Source organism: Phaethon aethereus, assembly GCF_964289735.1.
Source record: "Phaethon aethereus genome assembly, chromosome: 3".
Classification (NCBI taxonomy): Eukaryota; Metazoa; Chordata; class Aves; order Phaethontiformes; family Phaethontidae; genus Phaethon; species Phaethon aethereus.
In genome coordinates this window covers 1069712-1091568 of record NC_138576.1, presented here as the reverse complement: position 1 = coordinate 1091568, position 21857 = coordinate 1069712, and the positions used below count along the sequence as shown (strand labels likewise).

At 53.8% G+C, this 21857-nt stretch overlaps 1 protein-coding gene across 4 annotated transcripts in view; it reads left to right on the top strand.

Moving 5' to 3' along the window:
• OTOF (otoferlin) overlaps positions 1–21857 on the top strand; it is a gene marked incomplete at its 3' end in the record, with an annotated part of 107602 nt that overhangs the window by 21556 nt on the left and 64189 nt on the right. For 3 of the 4 annotated variants that reach the window (XM_081997532.1, XM_081997531.1, XM_081997530.1), the window contains exons 4-5: positions 13760–13859; positions 18792–19003. In XM_081997532.1, coding sequence (XP_081853658.1) covers positions 13760–13859; positions 18792–19003 — 312 coding nt within the window. Of the gene's footprint in view, positions 1–13759; positions 13860–18791; positions 19004–21672; positions 21760–21857 lie in introns of all 4 variants that reach the window. The other variant, XM_081997529.1, reaches the window with a different exon arrangement.

Genomic DNA, 21857 nt, shown 5'->3' with positions numbered 1-21857 from the left:
CTGCTTCGGGACGATGTGCTTTGGGCACAAGGAACTGAGAACAGGCTGTGGCTGAAGCATGGCTGAACAGGCTGAAGTTCCCTGAAGCAGAAGACAACCAGGAGCCCAAAGGAGGCAAGGACAGGAGAGCCTTAGTTGAACCCTACAAGCTGCCTACTGAGAGAGGAAGGGATATGTTTCAGATCTGAGCATCCGTGGCAGGAATCAACCCGCAGAACAGGCTACTGCAAGCCATGAATATAAAGGCATTAGCCAGGGGTTTGCGCTCAGACTCACAGCATTTCTCCTGCCGGCTGAGAAATGTCTACACCAGGATACTGGTGCCAAGGCACAGCCAATGAACCTGGCCCCATCCCACCCCGGGCAGCTGGTGCCGAGCACCTCCCTCAAGGGGATGCAGGGAACCTGTGCTACAAAAAAAAAGAAAAATTAAAGCCCAGCGTCACAAGCCAGCGCCGTAAGTGCAGCCCACCCTTCTTGCACAGAAAGGAGTTGGAGGAGGAGGACAGACAGGCATAAATCGTGGAGAGGGATGGGGAGAAGTGGAGCCCTGGTGCTGGGGTTTGGAAAGGTGAGCCGTGGTCCCCATGAATAATTCACATGCAGCTGATCAGTGCGGTTTATCAAAGCCCCAGGTAAAGGCGTGACACCTGATGCAGGTCCACCCTGAATAACGGAGCGGGCCAGTGCCGAGACGTGGCCGTGCGGCTCGTTGAGTTGCTTTTGTTTCCTGCCGCAGTGGTCATCAGCATGCAGCTAATTAGCTGGTAAGAGAATCCTTTCCTGGCCTGGCCAGGTGCCTCAGCCTCCGTTCAGCAGCTGACGGCGTGCTGGCCTCGGAGGGGCTGGGGGCTCTGGCAGGTCTCGGCTCTGGGACCGTGGCTGTCCCTGGGAGCCGCTCCCTGGAGCTCTGCGTGGCTGAGTGCCCAAAGAAAGGGGAAGAGCATGGAGGTGGGGAGATAGTTCATGAGGACAGCTCAAATGGGCTAGACCAGTGGTGCCACCAGCCCAGAAACCTGTCTCCAGCCCCAGACCGGGCAGGACATCCCAGGCTGGGAAGCTCTCCTCTCCAGCCGAGACCCATCCGAACCACTCCAGGGATGCCCTTGTCCCAGTGCGGGTGGATGAGGGGCAGTGCCACATCCTGCCCATGGGTAATTTACTAGTGTAGACGCCGGCTGAAAATGCTCCACACAAGAGAGGGACCAATAATCGTGGGTCCTACACACCTGTCCTGCCACGGATCCCATCCTGGAAAGCAGGTCGTGAAGCCGAACAACTGCTGCATGGTGGGATGACATGGGTAGAAACCAAGTTCCTACTGGAATTTGGTTCATCTCTGTCCTTTCTCTTCTGGTCCCATCGGGAGACCTACGAGATACCTTCAGGATGGGTGAAAATTTGCAGTACGTGGTCCCACAGTGAAAGGCCCTGGGAGGGGGCATCTACAGGAGATGGGTGCGTGATGTGAGGTCCCAGGTGTGGATTTGAGCGAGTCTGAGCAGCAGAAGACACTACAGGACACATATGAGTGATGTGGGGTGGAGAACCGTATGCACCGGAGAAGGCAGAGGTGTGAGCAGCAAGCGGAGGCAGAAGCCAGGGCAGCACCCCGTGCTGCGGAGACGCCAGAGAGGGTGGCTGTGTGGTCCAGCGGCCACAGAGCATCATCCCTGAGGCAGGAGGTCTGGTCCCTGCTGCTGCTCCCATTCCTGACCTGCTGGGACAACCTGGACAAGCCTCTGGGACACACATTTTCCTTGTGCATAAAATGACCCATGCCTTCAGGGTGAGGAAAACTGCACAAAAACTAAAGGTTTTTGCTTTGAGGTGGTTTGTTTTCCTCGCCGGGGTGAGAAGCAGTAACGGATCTGGCCAAAGGCCGGGAGCCACATTGCAAATCCATCGGCTCCCGGGTGCAGAGGTGGGGGCACAGATAACATCCCCCTACAGAAAACCGATACCCACGGAGAAGAGGCGGGAGCTGGCTCTCCTTACCTGACACCGAGACAAAGAGACTAATACCAAAGGCTTTTAATATGGCACTGTGCTCCCCGGGGTGAAAATAGAGCTTTGTTTTGTCCTTTGTACTCCGGCTTCTCCAGCAGTTAAGACCTTTGGAGAATTCAAGTCTTCTGCATGAAACTGCCTCCAACTTGCAGAAACCAGGGTGCTCACCATTTCATCCGCAGAAAATAATCCGCTACAGAATCACCGTAGGAAGAGTATAACGGAAAAATTATTCACTCTGGTGCAGTAGGTTTCCCCCTCTTGCCTGAGTGCCCTCCCCACGCAGACCAGGCTTGGCCAGGGCTTGGAGGGCAGGCTCTGGACAGGTAGGAAGTTGCAAGAGCTGTGTTTTCCAAACTGGAAGGTGCCATGGTTTCCTTGAGACGGTGTTTGGACCACAGCCGGGCAAGCCTTTCTACTGCCCAGCTTGCTTAAGGTCTGAGCTGCAGCCCTTGGAGCATCGTCAGTGATGCAGCAGGTTCAGTTCTCCCCAGGTTCTTCTTTCGCGGCGTGGAAGATCCCAAAGGTACCCTGAGGTCGCGTCAAGGGGTCTGCATCTGACTCACCAGACCGCCTCCGGCGCGCACATCAAGAGGTTTTTGTCCAGAGAATTGCTAAAAGGCGGAAAGCAAATCTCTTTAAATGCAATGGGGTGTGCTCGTAACCCGGACAAAATGTTTACCTAAGATTGCAGCGCGGCCTCCTCCTTGGTTTGCTTTTGTCTCGGACCAAAATGATTTTGGAGAGTCTCTTCCTAATTTCACAAGTAAGAAAAAAAAATTCAAACAGGACCATTTTATGGGATTTGGGAGCCACCTGCACAACTTAGGGCTTCTGTTTGTCATTTCCATATGTGGTTTGGATTCCCAAACTTTATTATGTGAAGTCTAGACCGGGCAGGTCTCCTGGAAGGGATCTTTGTGCCTTAGTAGCTGGGAGCAATCCAGTAACCTTGATTATTCAAACATCATTAAAACAACTTTTTCCACTAATCCTTTCAGCACTGGAAACACAGAAGGTCGCTCTCCAGCGCTGTTATAGGCTGTCTGTGCAACAAGCTGTTGGTTTAAGGGTCCTTCGGTTTTCTGTTAGTAACTGTGCCGTAGCAAAAAAGGATCCAATAGAACAGGGAAGTGCAGAAAAGGGGACGAAAGCTCTGGAACAGCTTTTATATGAGGAACTGTAAATTAAATTAGTCCAGTTCAAAAGAGGACGTAATGAATAGCCACAAGGTTAAACTGGGGAGGAAGCAGTTGTTCATCATCTGTTTCAGCAGAAAAACGTGGAACACAGGAAAGCGAAGATAGCGGGAGCAGGCTCGGGATGAAGGGGGTCTTCAGATGATGCTGAGTGGGCTGTGGAGAGCCCCACCACGGGGTCTGGTGGATACTGAAAGCTTACAGGTCCAAAACTGAATTTGACATCTTTATGGAAGAAAAATCTGTGTGAGTTTATCCCCTCAGAGTTTATCCCCTGTGGCCCCAGGAGTCCTGAGGTGGACAACTTACATAGGCCAGAAGACTCATACTTGGGATGACAAGGTTTGATGAACTGTGGCCTTCCTGATGTATCTGGGTTATCATTACAAACGGATTTGTCCTCCTGAGAGCCCAGGCTCCTCCATTCTCCCGATCCATGGGCTGCACTCTTTCTTTTCACCTTTTTTTCTCAAACTAACGCTTTTTTTCTTCTTCATTTTCCATTGCACTTCTTGAGCTGTGGGATTATTCACCTCAGAAGAAGGTCCTAGCCTAGCTTCTTTTCCAGTTGATGCAAAATGGGCATGGACCCAGTGAGCAGGGTCTCCTCTCACGTACCCACCCACAAAGTAGGGTGGGTGGCAAGTGCTCCAGAGCCTGAGGTTCACAAAGCTCAGCTTATCTTCCCAGCCCTTAAGGCTGGTGTCTGGGGTACACCTACAGCTGCCTGGTCCACAAGCAGATGTAAGCACCTACCTGAAACCTTTCTCCTGCACGAAGCCCCTTGCAATGGGGTGGCTGCAGCAAGCAAGCCTGAAGTCTCATTAGGGCTTTCTAGCATCAGCTTCCGTGGAAGGTAAAAGATAGATGGGAAGGTTGTGCTTGGTTATGACCTGCGAGGACTGATGTCAGCCGGGGCAGGAACCTGGAAAGGCAGAAGTTTCCATACCATGTCAGAGATGCAAGCTAATCAGCCAAGATGTCTCTGGAGGTATCAGCTCAGTATCAGCCTTTCTGAGAGTGACACCACGTCACGTGGTTTTGCAGGCAAGGCTGGCACGTGAAAAAAAGAGCTAAGACGCTGAGCCCCGTGGCGGAAGGAAGCCGCAGAGAGAGCTGAAGAGGCGAAGCGAGCAGGGCAGAAGGCAGCTGGGATGGCTGGCTCAGCTCCAGCTGGACACGGCCAGCAAGCGATGGCGTGGCTTCCGTAGCGCAGGCTTGCGCAGAGGAAGAGGTTTGAGCCCTTTCTTTCATTTTCTATTACCTCCTGAGGCAGGCTGGACGCTCGGCTCCTAAACAAAACGATGCTTTGCTGGCTTTCAAACGGCTCGCTTTTTGTAACGCTAGAAATTCAGCTCCTCTGCCTGGAGGTCTGGAGGGGTTTCTGTTTGGGCGCTTTCAAGAGGAGACCTTCCTTCTCTGGACTGATCCCACCAACCTCATTTTGCATCACCAGGAAAAGACATTGCATTGAGATCTCCTGCAGCAACAGGACCATTCCCACCACCCAGCTTTACCTGCCTGTAACCCGGGCACGGGGTCTAAGTCCGGTAGTCATCAGAGAAAGACCAGAAACTCCCACGAGCACTTTCTCCCCAACTCAGTTACGTCTAAGGCATCTGGGATGGACTTCCCTCGAGCTGGGACAGTCCCTCCGTTTGAACACAGAGAGCTCAGGGACTAGTGGTGAACTGCGGGACAGCTCTGAGTAGGTGGGATGGACCCTTCCCCGGGGAGAGAGGAAAACGAGCAATCAACGGTGCATTTTAAACCCTGGTGATTTTGAGCTGCATCAGGGCTTTTCGCCTTTTGGGGTGTTTGTTGGGTTTTGTTTAACGCATTTTCGGCCATTGAGCAAAGTCTGTTTTGGAGAAAGGGCGTCTTTGAAGATTCCTCAGCTTTCGATTTAGGTTTTAAAAGCACAGATAGCATAGGTGGGCTTCCCACAAACCTCAGTGAAGGCCAGATCTGATCTCCCTGGGCAACTTGAGTGTTTGGAAAAGGGAAAAAAGGAAAAGAAGAGAGCAATTCTATTATTTTTTTGTGGAAAGACACAAATACACCTAAACTGACACCATTTTTTTTTACATCTAGGGTAGCTTTAAAATGATCTCTGGGTGGGATCTTGAGCCCAAAGTCCTCCTTGGAGGCAGCCTGAGACATTCGGAGGCAGCCACCTTGGCAGCGCTGCCTCCAGGGTGGAGCAAAGCCCTGCCAGGCGGGAGGTGGGCATGGAGAAGGCTTGTGCAGCAGAGTCATGCAAAGGGGAGGGGGGAGCTTCTGCCCTGGACTTACTGTGGTCCAACCCCAGTCACAGCCCAATGGCAATGTGCCAAACGTGGCTCGGTTTGTCACGGGGAGGTGGGCTGTGTGTTTCCTCTTTGCCCTGGCATGTCCCATCCTTCTCACCTTGCAGAGTTCACGCATGCTGAGCGTCACGACTCAAAGCCTTCCCTGCTTCTTCAGACCTGGGTTGGTTCCATATAACTTCTAGATCCATGCAACTGAAAACCCAAGTTCCCCTTTGCCAAAAGTGGGTTGAAAAGTTGAAAAAAGTAATTTTTTTCAAGCCATGGTAGCATTTTCTAGTGTTATAACTTCTTTGTCTCCCAGCACGTGAGGGTGCATGTCCTGGGATGGGCACCAGGGGCTAAGCTGTGGGCAGCTTGCCTCCAAGAAAGGTTTCTTTGCTGTGGGACCTTCTTGCTTCATGCCAGTAACCCACAGCCGTGGCTGCCCTTTGGCTCTGTGATGCCTTGCAACCAGTCGGGACTGGCTGGGAGACCAGAGGTGTGCGAGGGGTCCAAAAACGGGTGATGAGAAACCACGGAGCAGCTCTGATGAGCAGCTGGATGGGTCTGTTCGGTCTGTGAAGCTCACTGGGGTACCGGGGAGAGAGTCAACAGATCTCTGGGAGCTCAGGGTGGAAAAGCAGAAAGTAAATGAGCTCAAAGGGAGTTGCCGTTGGATACTTGGGGGTCTGATGGTGCATTTGCAAGCTGCAGCGCTTGCATTTATGTGCAAGCCAGTGCTTGGGCAATACTGATGAATGCAAACCGTTTCCTCCCGCGGCTTATGCAATGAGTGCCCCGGAGCTTGGACCGAAATGAAGAGCCTTTTTCACTGCCTAGCCAAATTGCAGTTTCATCTGCAATCACCTGACTCGTTAAGTTAAAGCTTCCTAGCTCACTTCCCTCCTAATTGCCCTCTCTGGACCGAGCCTGTGCGGTAGGCAAGTCAGAGCTTACGCTTGCAAGTGTATGCAGTTATTATTGTTTTGTTGTCGTTCAGACAACCCGGCGAAATGTAGGACACAACAGCTGTTCCAGTTCAGCAGCCTCCAGATATTAAAAGGTGCTTCGGTGAATTAACTTTCTTTTCAGCAAACTCTTGCAAAAATTCTCATTAAATATAAATGGATTTTCTTGTCACCCCGGAGGACAATCGGAATAGCATAATGAGTGCCAGTCAGCTCCGTCGTATTGAAATACGTCCTGTCAGGTAACTAATTTGGGACGAGATTACAAATCTAGGAGCTAAAGTGGTGACTTGGGTACACTTGCACGGCGTTTGACTTGCTTGACTTGACAGGGAGCGGCCACGGCACACGGCACGGGCCGGGATGCTGAGCGCGGGGAAGCCGCCCCTGGGAAGCTGGCAGGGAGCTGCTGCAGCCGCTTGGCAGCCGGGGAAGAACGGCGTAACGTGCTTCGGGGTGGCCTGGAAAAAAAAAATATGTGTTTGTTTCAGAGCCCACAGCTTCACCGGAAAAGTGGGGTTGATTAGAGTGGAGCAGCCAGAGTTACGAAAACCTTGGCAGGTCTGCCTGCCCTGGAGCTCATTCCCCTTGGCTTATTGGTAAAGGGAGAGGTGGCCTGATCGTGGAGCGAGACGCGGGAATTGGGTGGCCGTCGCTCTGGGTGCTGGCAACCCACAGGGGTTCATTGGCTCAGCAGATTTTAGCAGGGTAGGGCTGAGCCGCGTGGCCGTCTAAGCCCCGCCGAAAGATCCGCATCCCCCACAGCCGTTTCTCCCAACAGCCCGAGCATCGGTCGTGTCCCCGCGCTGCCCGGTTGGCATCGCAGACGCTCACGAATTCCGGGCAGGTAGTGCCCCGGGGCACGCGCGTGGGGGAACTGCTCTCCCTCCCCACCGTGCCTCCAGGGCGGGGGCTGTGCCCCCCGCTGCCCCCAGGGACCAGGACCCCCCAGACCCCTTTGCAGGTTGAGCGAGGCGGTGCTCGGTGTGCAACCTGGCTGGTAGCCACCGTGCAGGAGCTCAGAGATGCTGCTTTTGGGGGGGGGGTGTCCCCACGTCCTTCGGTGTTAGCAGCTTGTGGTGCTGGGGGTGGGAAGGCGTCCTGGCCGAGGGGTGCATGGAGATGCAATGGCTGTTCCTGCCAGCCCGAATATTCCTGGGTTTCTCTCAGGCACTCCGGAGTATGACGAGCGTTGGAAGTTTGCTTGGGTGGGGAGCAGGCGAGGCCGGAGGGACGGGTTGTGTAATGGTTCAGCACGGTAACTGGTTCATTCATTTTATTGTGGGGGGTTTTTTTTTCCTGTTTGGTACCAGATTACAATCTGAATTTCAATTTCACAGCTTTGATTTGGGCCTGACCCATTGTCTCCATCTACCCTAGTGCCCTGTGCAGACATCACCAGGCTCCTTTTCTGTCCCAAGCCCCCCGCTGGGTTGGCCATGGCCAAACAGGGGAGCTCGCCTCCCCAAACCGCCCTGGGGCTGCCTGGCCCCGCGCTAACCCCTGCACCGCATCCCCGCGACGGCCTGGGGACGGTGCATTGGCCTGACCAACGCTGGCAGGCAGCATTCCCGTGTGGATGGGTGAGGGACAGTGCCCAGGCAGCACTTAAATCCCCAATTTAGATGGAGCCAACAGCTCCAAGTGGTTCAGGAGCAGGAGACCAGCTTTCCCCGAGGTCTTCACTGTAAGTGCAGCTTGGTCCTCCCTTGCGCAGCTGAGCCTTCATTCCAACCTCCTGGGCTCTTGCAGGCTTGGCAATGGGTTAAAAGCAGTGGCAGCCCTCTGCTTTCCCCACCCTATTTTGCGAAGGGTGTCTGGAGGTGGGCACCAAACCAGGACAGAGATGCCATGATTTGCCTTGTGTCACTTCCCAGGATCTGATGATGGATGGATGGATGGATGGATGGATGGATGGATGGATGGATGGATGGATGGAGATCCCACCCCCCGACCAGAGGCTTTCCCAGGCTGCAGGAGGAGCAGGACTTGCCCAGGGAGAAAACAGCATCCAAGAGCAGGGAAGGGGTTCAGGACTTCATGGGCTGGAAGATGCGCTTAGCAAAACCAGATGCACAGCTTGGCCTCAGGGCCCTTGGCTTGGATGGAGTGGGCACTTCAGTGCTGGCAGTGCCTGGCAGGGTTCACCATCACCCCCAGCCGCTGTCTCTCCTGAACTGCACCAGGCACATGGACGGCTTCAAAGAGAGATGGCATGTGTCACACGGGCACAGAGCAAAGGCTGCCCTGATCCAAGCTTTGAGCAAGCTCCAAGCACTGAACTAGCCAGGCTGGGTTTGAAACAAGAGATGTTCCTACATTGGTAGGAACAATTTTATCCTACACTCTGATAAAATTACGAGTGACCCAGAAAAACTCCGTCTCTTTCCATCAGCAGAAATGCCAGGGAAGGGAGCAGGGCACTCGATGAATTATGAAACACTTGGAAATGAAAGGCTGTGTAGCCAAGTGCTGAATATTTCATTCCCTGTTGCTTGGCTTTCCCTAGGGGCAGTGGGTTGGGAGGGGTCCGAGGAAGGAGTGCGTTATTCCAAGCCTAACGAACGCAGATGCATCTTCCCAATAATTCACTCGCCTGCAGATGAGGTGGCCTGAGGTCTGCGAGCAGAGATGGGGAGTGCAGAATCATAGAATTATTAAGGTTGGAAAAGACCTTTAAGATCACCAAGTCCAACCATCAACCCAACACCCCCACGCTCACTAGACCATGTCCCGAAGTGCCATGTCTACATGTTTTTTGAACACCTCCAGGGATGGTGACTCCACCACCTCCCTGGGCAGCCTGTGCCAATGCTTGGCCACTCTCTCCATGAATAAATTTTTCCTAATATCCAATCTAAACCTCCCCTGGTGCAACTTGAGGCCGTTTCCTCTCATGTCATCTATCCAAGCCTCAAAAACCTCCATGATGGAGATTGCCCACCTCTTTGCTGCCTTGTTAAGGCTGCACCACCCTCCTGGGGAAGAATATTTTCCTGATAGCCAACCTGAACCTCCCAGGCCACAGTCCTGTCCTGTTGTTCCTTGTTATTTCACCTCTCACTGCTGTTATCTCTGTAACTCCCCTTCAGGTAGCTGCAGGCTGCTGTTAGGTGTTGCCTTTTCAGATGAAAAACCAAGAAACGTTCCGGCAGGGAGAAGTGGGTACAGACACATTCCTACCCCCTGCAATTGCAAAATAAGGCCAGGCAACTTGAAACCATTTTAGAGAAGCCTCTGCAGCTTAAACAGAAAGCAGAAATGCCCAAAGCTGCAGTCCTGCAGCCTGACTGCTGTTCATCCTCCATCAGCCTGAGGATGCCGAAGTGGGAGGTGGACTGCGCTCTCGTGTAAGTCAGCTTTTCTAGAGAATTAAGTTGATCGGGAAAACTCAATTATTTGTTTGAACCTGGTGAGCACACTTCTGGTGTCAGACACATGCTTGGTTTATGGTAGTTCAGCAAGCTACCACGTAACGGCCGAGCTTGGAAGACTCTCCGTAGCCCACTGCAAAGGCAAGCGAAAGCCTGGCTCCTCCACGGTCCCGCAGACATCGTTCCGTGTCCCTCATCCAAGGAGCACACCTTGTCTTGAAACCATGGCTCTTCCCTGAGGGTAACTCCATAAACCTGAGTTGCTGGGAGGGAGCCTAAGCCCCGGGTAAGTTGTGTGGAGATCAGGCTGGTTCCAGGTCATTTTGCATTTCCCATCACGCTCGTAAGGACTTTGCTCGTGGCTGAGAGGTGTTCGCGCTTAGAGACACGTCTGCCATCGCTGTGTCCGTGCAAGAAGCTTTCTGTTCCATATGGGCAATATGTATCTGTCAACCAAAGGTACCTGGGTCCACCTTGACCTAAGGGGAGCAGAGAAGCCACCGCCACACCTTAGAGCTGCGTGGCATTTCCAAGGGGCTGCATTTTGATGACGTGCCATCAGCAAACAGGTTAAATACGGGCACCTACAAACGCGGAAGAGCAAGAACTGTGCAGTGGGTTGCTGGCTGAGCCTATCAACCTTCACAGACAAATCTAACTGATAAGCAACTGCACAAAAATAACTTGATTTTAGAGCTCAGGCCACAAGAACATCCCTCCAAACTGACCTGCTGAAATCAAGCCCAGCCATGAGCAGAGGACATCCCTCCAGACCCCTGCAACAGTCTGTGCTCAAATCCTGAGGAATAAAGCACAGACTTTTCTCAAGGAAACCTTTCAAAAACAAGGGAGCTGCTGCTCCTGCAACAGCAAATAACATTATCTCACAAACCCTGAATTCCAGGCTGATATGCAGTCTTTTCCCCCCAATAAGCCCATCCCAGAGAAGAAGCGGGTCTCCACGGGAGGCAACTGTGCATTATTCATCGTGCACGCAGCAATACGAAGCACGCAAAGAAAAGGCGTTCACCTTCAGCGCCCTGCTACGCGGCACCTTGAGGAGAGAGTTAAAGGAGCGCGGTGCTGGGATCCACTCGTGCACAGCACGTGGGAGCCGAGCAGGGGAGGTGAAAGTCCTGCAGGGAGGGGTCCCATCCTGCACAGCACACTGGGGGAGGTCTGCCACGGCTCCCCTTTGGTCCTGGAGCATCACACACCACCAGCAAGATACAGCATGACCCATCAGAGGCTTGTTGGAAAGCAGGACCTCCCTGCTGCTGCTGCAAGCCAGACAGGGCTAGCTAAGCGGGTGAGCAACAGTAAGGTCATTTTTCTGTTTTCCTCAGGTAGTTTATTATTTTTCTCGGATAGTTTACTGTTATAAATGAGTGGTGTGCAGTGGGATAACTACACAGCACAGTCTGGTGCCCTTGGCCAGAGAAGCGCCCACGGCAGTACCGTCTGATGCCCATGCACGCAGGGGTGTGCAGAAGGGGACACAGGGACCCGTGCAAAGAAAGGCCGTTTGGCTGGGGAAAGGAAAAAAGAGGGTTGGCAGAGGCAGGATGCAGGCAAATCAAGCCCCAACGCCAGTGAAGACCCCAGGGAGCTGAGCAGGGCTGAGCAGACCCTGCCCTTTGATCCAGCGTTGTGCTGCATTTCAGAGGGTGCTTCAAAGAACAAGGGGATGGCTTGAGAGACAAACCCCATCCTCACCTCTGCCGCAGCCCGACTTAGGGCAAGTCTGCTAACCCTGCTTTTACCTTGGGGCTGCGGGCTGCTCCGCCGCTGGAGGGCTGTCGATGTGGGCACGGCATCGGGTGCTTGGGTTACACGGGGCGCAGGAGCCCTCGGTATCGCACCACGCAGCGCAGGCAGCTCTGGTCTCCCTCTCTGAAGGCACATCTCGATAAATCAGCCCTGCAGTAAGCGATTAAGCCTTAAGGTTTCCAAGGAAGTAGTTTAATCAGCAGCAGCTTTCCCACTGGCTCCAGCCAGCCGAGCACTGCGGGCGTATTCCTGGTGCACCGTGTAATATCTTCATGTCATCTGGGATTGCGGCGCTGGGGATGACGTGCAAGGTAGACGGTGTAAGGCAGCTCCGCGTTCACAGTTTCAGGGCTTTTTCTATGTCGGGAGTCACTTGTTGATTCATAGCTGGCTCTTCTCAGGCTGGGAAGGTCCCTCTGGTGCAACAGCGGAACATGAAGAACATAAAGCCACAGCTCCTTGACAAGCCATGAGCTGGCAAATAAGTAATGACTTTTATTAGAGAGCACCAGGGTTCTCTGCTCTCTGTGGTTTCTGTTTGGACCTGTCATTTAACAAACACGCGTGCTTTTAAGTGCACACAGTGCTGCACTCCCTGGCTGCGAGAGCAGCAGGCTCCAGCGAGCCTGGGCAAGAGCCACGAAGAGCAATTAGGTGCCTTCATCCTGCTCATCTTGGGGGAGTTTAGGTGGTCAGACGCTCGGGGGAGAAACGGCCACGGTGGTTGGAAGCTGTCATATGCCCACACCTCAGCATTCATCTCAGCCCGTGGTGGGAGTCAGCACGTGCATGTCGGGTGGGAGAGATGTGAGTCCCCCTCATCTGCTCCTGCGCGGAGTCAGGCAGGCTGCTCAGTGCAGCAGTGGGGCTGGGGAAACCAGCTGGTTTTTCACGGAAGGAAAGATGGGCGTGCTCTGCTGTCAGACCAGTAGAATCCAGCACAAGGGTGGGAACGATCTGGTAAGGAGGAAATAATACGTTAAAGCATGACTCCATGCTTGCTGAAAAAGACTTCCTTCAGCCACAACAAACCCTTGTGGCTCTGGGGCATGTGGTCCTGGCTCAGGTGAGGCTGTCACCAACTCCATGAGGTGTGACAACCACACAGGGACTGAACCTTGGCATGCAGCTTGCTCCCCACACTACAGACCACAGCAATAATTGTAAGACCAAGAATCATAGGATCGTATCAAAGGATCACAGGATAATTCAGACTGGAAGGCATTTCAGGAGATGTCTAGTCCAGCTTCATGCTCAAGGCAAGGTCATCTTGACCTCATACCAGGTGTCTCTTGGCTCTTTCCAGTTGGGTCTTGAAAGGCCCCAGGATGTAGAGAGCCTAACCTCCCTGGGTCTCTGCTGCATCACTTGAAGATACCTAGCAGGCTGGGAGTGGGCTGGGACAAGGACACAAGCCTTCAGGCACCAGTTATGATTAGACCTCCCTTAGCAGAAGGGAGTCAGTCTTCTCCTCTGAGCAACTTTCAGACTCACATGCAGCTCCTTCAGACTACATCCATCCAAGTAAACTAACCAACATGAGCCCTGTTCTCCAATCTTGGGCCTACCCAGCTGGGCTGGGCTGTTCAACTCATCCCCCACACAACCAGGTACATCCAAACTGCTCCAGGGATGCGCTACCACAGGCTAAGCTCTCCTGGGGGGTGGGTTGGGGTCAGGCATGTTGATGTGGGACGTCCCCATGCCATGGCCTGTGCTGACAATGTCCTGGTGCAGATGGGTGAGGGACAAGGCCATGGTTCTTTCCTTGTTCAGTTTTCTAGCACAGACGTAACTGCAGACATTCAGGATGGAAAAGACCAGTCTGGGTTCCCTTAGTTGCATCCCAGTAATTAAAGACTGACGTTCCCAAAATCTCCTTCCCTTATTTTCCCAGCAGTGTTACCTCGAAATGGCTTCTCTCCTGGCTTCTCCTTTGCCCAGCATCTCCATTGAGCTGGGGTTACAGACTGCAGCTGCCAGAGTCCTTGGCCATGCTCTGATCTTGCCTCTCACATCTACCTCCTCTTGCAAAACCAGCCACGCATGCTTGGGCGACTTGGCCAGCAAAGACCTTTCCCATTAAAAATGGGTGGTGGTGGGTGCTCACGGCAGCTCGCCTGACTTTTCTCTTCTTTGCTCCGTAGGCTCATTGGCACTTTCCGGATGGTCCTGCAAAAGGTGGTGGAGGAAGGGCAGGTAGAGGTGACGGACACGCTCATAGATGACAATAACTCAGCCATTCAGGTAGGTCATGAGGAATAAGCAGCCGCTTCTGCACTTCAGTCGTTGGTCCATCCGTCGGTATTTCTGCTGGCTCTGCGGGAACAGGGAATTCTGTGTTACGCACCTGCATCCCTGAAGCCTCAACCTTTCCTTCACCCCGCTATTCTTGGTCTGAAGGACTGGGGCAGCCGGGAGGGCCCTGAGGGTGCACAGTGAAGGCTGGCTATTCGGCATGCCGTCAGAAGTCTAGGATGGGGGCAAAGCGAGAAGGGATCAGGATTAACCAGCACACAGAGCGCAGCTGCGCGCGCAGCTCAGGAGCCTGCAGGCGCCCTGCTGCGGGACACCCACGGCAGCTCAGGGCGCAGCGTGGTCCTCGGATCCCCGCGGCCGTCCGAGCTGATCCCCTCGGATCCCCGCTGAGCGACGGCTTCCACCGCAGCCCCACGCTGAGCTTTGCTGCCAGTGCTCTCCTGCACCCGAGCCGTCCCACGCTGGCTCTGCCCCGGCCGTCAGCGCGGCAGCTTGGATCCACAGCCGCGGTACCGGCTGTGTGCAATTCTCTGTATCGGCTGTGTTTGCCTCCGACCTCAACGCTGCTCGCGCCTGCAGCACGTGAGGAACACCTCCTGCAGCCGCTCGCCCGCTCTTTATACCCCTCTGGGGAAAATCGGGATGAGAAATACCACCCAGCCCGGGTCTGCACCCCTCACCCAGAGCCCCCGACGCCAAGGAAAAGGCTGCCTGTCTGCAGAGCAGCTGCGGAGTAACTCGGTGCCTTTCCACTTGGTTAACGCACCTCATGGGAGATGTTTCCCATGGAGACTGAGTTCTGTAACACACCTGGAAATACAGCTACTTCTGATCTTCTGGGGTATCAAAACCCTGGCGTTTTAGTTAAAAAATAAAACCTCAGCCTCCCCCCGCCCTTTTCTTATTCTGTTGTAAGCTGCTTCCTACACCCAGCAAAAAGGAAAAGCGCAATCGCGTGTGACCCTCTGTGCTAACAACAGGCAATTAGCAATGAAGACACGAATGGATTCATTAGCAGGACACGGGCGGGTGACTCCTCCTGTGGGGGTAGAGGGAATGAAACCAGTAAAAGTGCAAGGAACACAGTTTGAAGAGGGAGAAAAAATGGAGGGGGTGCAGACCCGGCACGCAACAATAATTTCAGGGTTGGAGACAACAGTTCCTGCTGTTCTCTTGGTTTATCAGACTGAGAATTTGTCTGATCAAAGTCCATGGGACCCACCAAAGGAAGAAAATCTCCTATTTTTAAGACCCTTCAGTGTCATGGGGGGGAAATGAAATACATGCAACCTCTTGATGTTGAAAGTGATGACACTTCTAGAATGAACTAACCTAGAACTGAGGAGGTACCTGCATTGCCTGGTGCCCTGCAGCCTGGCCAGGAGCTCGGTGTAGCTGTACAGTAGGTCAAAGCAAGTGGTCCACTACCCTCCACCACTTCATAAGCCCGTGGGCTTCTAACTGGAGGCACCTTGAGGAGAAGCGACCTTCCCCAGCCCGTGCCTGATGTGCTGGGTAACCTGCACTCATGAGGACCTCACGTCTGCGTCTCCTCGGTGTCACGGCAGCTCTGCTGGAGTTGCTTGGGAAACATAAATACTGGCTGTTGTCTGTTGCTACGAAATCGGGGCAGCCTGGGCAAGGCAGGTTTTACAGGAGCGCAGGTCTCCCTTGGGTGGGAGGTAAATCCCCCCACGTTCTGCACGCCGCAAGCCCTGCACAGACCCTGCATTTCTAGAGCCTGCTGCGAGCAGAAGTGCCACGTCCCTCTATTCCCCTGCGTTTCTGGGGCATTGTCGCAGCCCCAGGTCCCCCCTGTTCAAACTGGAGCTGGGAGGTGAGGGTATGCGTTTGCATTTTGGGCTTTCAGCAGGATTTCGGATCCCTTCTCCCCGTGCAGTATCCACTGCAACTTCAGGGGCACAAGACCTGACTCAGCTTCATAAATTCCCTCTGCAAACCACCCGCTCCAAGCCTTCGCTCCAGCGTGAGGATAAATTTGGACTGAGGGAGCCTTGAGAAGAGAGAATCCAGAAGGCAACACCTGGGACCTTTCGCATGGAGAAATGTGAGTGGAAATATAAATCCAGGGTAGCTCCTGCTGGGTAGCAGAGCCAGCCCTCCTGGAGACGTGACCCACTTCCTCCCGAACTTGAAAGACGCTGATTTTTTTTAGTGGGCGTGGGAGTGGGCTGTGGCCAGTGAGGGCTGTTGCAGGAGGAGAGGGACTGAAAAACTGAAGACGCATCGAGGAGGCAGCGGTGGGAAGGTGCGGAAAGCCGCTGCCCATCAGCTGAGACGGGACAACGGGCCATCGGCGCTCCTTGTCCGTTGAGATGCAACGGAAAAAGGTTTTGCTTGGAAGCAACACGTCCCTTGCCTTGAGCACACTCAAAGACAAGCCACGTGCAAAGGTTGTAAAAATCACCTCCAGGATCAGGTACGAAAGCCATCCCCATACGTCCCCTCTCGGCAAACCTCGCCTCTCTCAACTCCTTAGGACCTGGGCTTTTAGAGGCACGTGTCCTCTACAGAGGCGCCCGAGGGAGTCCCGGCGTTGCGGTGTCCGCTCGGGGCTGCGGGCAGGCACGGCACAGATGCTGGAGGTGCTCAGCTCCGTTCTTGCAAGGTGCTGGGCTGGCACCAGGGATCCCTCCTGCAGACCGTGCTCGCGGGGCCCTACCCCAGCACAGCCACCCCACCCCACCTCCCCGCCCGCCCTGGGGTCCGCGCCGCGGACGCCTCGGTGTGACGCGTGTCCGGCTCGGGACGAAGGCAGCGGCGCATCCTCGCTGCCGGCGCTCCTTGGAAAGCATTTTTCCAGGCGTAACCTCATCTTCCTGTAATCAAAAGGGAAAGAAAGGTTGAAAATTGTTTTCCTTTTTCCGTGCGGACTGCAGAACATCGCCGGCAGCCCCCGGCCAGCCTAGTAACGGTATTGACTTGCTTTAGCAAAGAGATTAAAAAAGCCAGGAATCGTAACGCCAGGAGGGATATTACAACCATGTAACAAGAGAGGCTCTGGGATGTCTCAGAGTTTGGTATTACCTCAAGTGGTGAAAAAAACCCTGCAAATAAAAATGATTTTGAAATGTCTAGTGACAGAGCAATCCACCAGCTCCTTCCGCTTCTTAATTTTCTTTACTGTTACATTGAGAGTTTTGTTTCCAGTGTGAATTTCTCTTGGTTTCGACTTAACACCTACTAATTTCCCTTCAAACAAGTGATGATTTTATTCAGCCCAAGCCAAAATCTTGGTTTATTACACCCGTAATTTTTCATTTCTTTTAAAGGATTTTAAAACCTTTAAATACAGTTTAAAAATGAGTTTTCAAAATCAAATGTTTCCCAGCAGCGTTGAGGTGGTTTGAAAAATGTGAAAGGTTAATGTTTCATCATGGATCTTTGTCTCTCCTCTGCATTTGCTTTTTAAAACAATCCGAAACAGCTTGGTGAGGTCAGCGCAGTATGGCAAATCGCTTTGATTGACTCAAATTTGTATTTTGCCATACGAAGAATAAAATCAGCCAAAACCTTCCACAGAGCTCTGTTTCCAGCTTGGGTTTGAGTCACCCTTTAGCTGTTGTTTGCTAAATGCTAAATGCTACTTCCAGGCCGTATCTTGTATTTTCCAGCCTTTCATCATCCGTTTGACAAGCTGCGGTTGAGGCAAGTCAGGACGCTGTACCCCCTCTTCAATATATAGATGAAAAAAGGAAGATTTTGTAATAAATTTGCCCACTCACTGTTTGTTAGCCTTTTTATTTTGTCCTTGTGTCTAAAATTGGTTGCCCTTGCATCAAATATATCTTGCAGTTTCTCTGTGGAAGCTGAGTGGAGGTGGAGAAGGTTTTTTGGTTTTGCTTTGGTCTTTGTAACAGCTGTTTGCCTTTCAAAACAGAAATGTTTTTAGCAGAGGTATTTTTCTGGCTGCTTTGTCCAAAGCTGTGGTTTTAGAAGGACTTGGGACACCAGGGCAAAGGTAGTGCCAGCGGCTCTTTGCAGCAAGGTGGACTCTCGCATATTTGATTGGGTTTTAAATCCAGAGAAAGATTTTTTTGGGGAAAAATGTTTGTGAGCTCCAACCCTGAATTTGCTGCAGCAGCCTGGTGCAAGCTTGGGTGTGTAAGTGGGGCATGACCACGTAGAAGAGGGAGAGGTCTTTACTCTTGGTTCATCTAGAAGAGGCTTGAAATCAAGCTTGGACAGACCCAGTGCCAGGTCCCTTCTCCTCCCTGAGCCCCAGCTGGGCTGGTCATGGCCAGGCTGGGAGACCCCCTTCCCAAACCAGGACTGATCCAGACCTCCCCAGGGATGCCCATCGCTAGGCACGCCCTGCCCTGCCTGGGAATGGGATGGGGCCAGGCAGGAGCAAGCCACCATGCATCTGTGGGCTTTGGCAGCCCAGCACTTAACCTTCTTAACAAGGTGATACACCACAGAGAAAAACCCACCAATATGACATGGCTCGCAGTGCCTTCAGCTTCTTGAAGGGTTTGTCTGCTGTTCAGGGCTTTTTACAGCTCTCATATCTGATGTAGCTGGTCTGGGATGTACCAGCAACTCGACGTGAATCAGGTCCCTGAGCAGGAGGGAGGCTGCAGCACCATGCCCAAGCTGGGTCAGACCACCTCTTGAAGCCAAAGACCTGCTCTCCAACTGTCTCATGCACTAGGAAAGAAGGGACTTTGGGGTCAGTAAGGCTCAGAGATCAAGCCAGCTGATCACAGAATCACAGAATCACAGAATCATTAAGGTTGGAAAAGACTTTCAAGGTCATCAAGTCCAACCGTTAACCCAACACCACCATGCCCCCTAAACCATGTACAACAGCTCTTCCTGCCTTTCAGATTTCACAGGCTCTTCCTTCCTCCCTGTGCTGCCCATGGGGGCTGATTGTGTCTTCCTTGTGTGTTGCAGACCAGCATCTCCATAGAGATCAGGTACCAGGCTCTGGATGGGACAGTGGGCGCATGGAACGACAAGGAGTTCCTGGAGACACCCAGCGTCCACTCAGAGGGGGATGGCAGGTACCTCTTAGAGACAGACAGCCTCCTCTCCAGCCACCGACAGGACTCGGACATCTCTCCAGGCAAATCCAACCAGCAGTCCACAGAGAGGAGCTTCAGGAGGTAATGTGATGCTCAGCACTTGGAGATGTGTGATGGCAGCGGAGATGGGGAGGGCTTGGCTTGTTATGAAAGGGCAGCATTGTCCCAGTGCTCCTCTAAGGTGCATCACATCTCATAGCCATCAGAAGACCCATTATCACAGCTCAAGGTGAGGATGGGCTGTAAGTGTCCACCCACCGGTGCCAGCAGGTCCCTGGTGCTCCATCATGACTTCATCCTTCTGTTTCTTGACACAGAGCTGCTGTAACCAGTTTTAAACCCAGCCTGGTCACTGGGGTGGGTGGAGGGTGCTCAGGACTGGGGATGCTGGAGTTGGCTGTCATAGAATCACAGAAGGTTTGGGTGGGAAGGGACCATTAGAGGGCATCTAGTCCAACTCCCTGCAGTGAGCAGGGACATCTTCAACTCGAGTAGCTTGCTCAGAGCCCCGTCCAACCTCACGTTGAAACCCTTGTCCATTGGGATGAAGTAAAAGCTGGGACCAGTTCTGCCATGACTGTGGCTTATGAATGCTCAGGGCTCAGTTCTGGCAGGGAGGAACAGCCCTGTAACCACCTCATATGCAGCCACAAAGCCAAGGCATGGAGGGACACTGAGGCCACAGTGATGCTGGGCCAGATTCAGCCCACACCGTCACGGGTGCTTTGAACCCCATGCTCAAATCCTCACCCAGCTCATCAGGCAACAGGAGAGCTCTGCAAGTGTGAAACCACTTGTGTATAAATACATTGGGTTCACGGACTGCTAAGCCAGATTTTCAGGCAGCTTTACATAGTTCATGTAGTTGTGTTGTCCACGGTAGTGACTTGGTCTGTCGGTCTCCACTCCGGTAACTCTTGAACCCATTGGCCTCTCTCAGTTGGAAGAGTGGAGACATTGGAGTCTTGGACTTGCTAAAAGTCTTGCGGAAGAGGATAAACCGGTAGAGGACAGAGGCTCTGTGAGTGGGACAGGCAGAGAGTGCAGGCAGCCCAGGCAGAGAGTGTGGGCAGCCCAGGCAGAGCCGAGTCCTCAGGTCACCCACTGCTCTCCTGGGACCAGCACAGTCCTTGTCCGAGGGCTACAGCCCAACTGCTTGCATGGTGCTGGTGGATCAAAGGTGGACGGCCCTTGTGTTTCCAAATCCACACGGGAACCCAGCCTGGAGGTGTGAATCCAAACACACTCCTAGGAATCGGCTGCTTTTTTAATAGCATTTGCATCGCAGGCGCTGCCGCAGCTGCACGTCCCCCGCGCTGGGTTTGTGCACGTGCGTGCTGCAGCAGCGTTTGCTTTCCGGCTGCGTTTAGCGCTTTATTGTGGCCGTATAAGGGCAAAATATCTTTTCCCCCCCAGCGTGAGGCTGAGGGAAGACATCTCCAGTCGCCCGCATCGCTCCTAGGCAGCCAATTAACTGTGAGAACTGGGCTGAAACGTGCGAATCCTCCCGCAAAGTGGAAGCGCAGGTTTGCTCCCCAGCTCCGCGGTCCGCGACGCTGCGGAGCAGGGAAGACGCCGAGGGACCTCGCAAGCGGGTGGCAGGGCAGCGTACCCGACGCAGCCCGGCTTGCGGGATGGGCTCCGGTCTGCCCGTCAGCTCCCCGTGTTGGGAAATCGGCGTCCTGCCTGCACCGTCCGGACGTCGGAGGCGCGGGCAGCGTGACATCAGCGTGACTTTGCTCTCACCAGCGACGTAATTAGCGGCTGACGCATCGCCCGCGGCGGGCGGTCGGGTGAATCGAGGCTCTGGACGGGGTCCTGCAGGGACTGGAAACAGGTCTAAGATGTCCGGCTCAGCTGGAGGTTGCGGACAGCCACATTTCGCCTGACAGATCCCACCCGGGGCCGCGTGGTGGCCAAGGGCTGCTGAGCCGTGCCGGCCGCGCGCAGGCGGTGCGGAGCAGACGGGCTTTTTGAGGCTGGTTTGCACGCGGTTGGTGAAAAAGCCTCCCTGATGGAGAGCTGAAATAAATGCAACAGTTTGTAGACAGGCAGTAGGGCCACGGGGAGGTTAAATACCGCTGTGCGTCTGCAAATGGTACCGTGGCACCGACCCTCGCCCTGTGTTTTCCCCCACGGGCCAGCAGCTCTTAGCAGCTGAGAGAGTGGTTCGGGGCGGTCACGGTTTGGTGGAAGTCCCTTGGTGTTTGGCTTCGGCTTCTCCTTCAGATCCACAACGCTTTTTAAAAAAACCCCCCTTGTACGCGGGGCTCACGCTGAGCGCGGCCGGGTGCCGCAGGTGGCCCATCAGCCCCAGCGCTGCCGGGAGAACCGTCGTAGCTCCTTCCCGTCGGAAGGGACCTGGCTCCCGGGAGCAGGCACTGCAATCCTGCGCTGTAAGCAAGCCGATACACAACTGTCTTCACGGAGGAGGGAGAGGAGCACCCCTTAGCAGACACGCCAAAAAAGCAAGGCGTGCTAGTCCCACCATCCCAAGCTCAAGTTGCACGTGGGCAGTTGCACTAAAACTGGTTTCGCCTGCTGCTTTCGTCCCCAGGAGCTTCCCCGTGCCCTCCGGTTTGGAGTCTTGTCCCACAGCAGGTCGTTTTGAGCGCAGGGGGCTGGCAGGCTTGGCTGTGTTCTGCTGCCCTGCACTCACCTCTGCCAACCCCACGGGCCATGGTCATTCATGTCACCATGTTCCGAATACCAGGGAAAGGGCTGATGTCTTCCATGTCGCCACCCTCCAGGATGGAAGAGGACGAGATGTATTACCACAGTGAAGATGAACTTCTGGGAGAGGGGGACACCCTTAGCCAGGGATCCCTCAACACGAGGTAGGGAGCCAGTCAGCACCCACTTGTGCTGGTGGCAGTGGGGTTTGCAGTGTTGTGTTGCTCCTGCTTTGTCCGTGTGGATGTCCCACAAACATTGC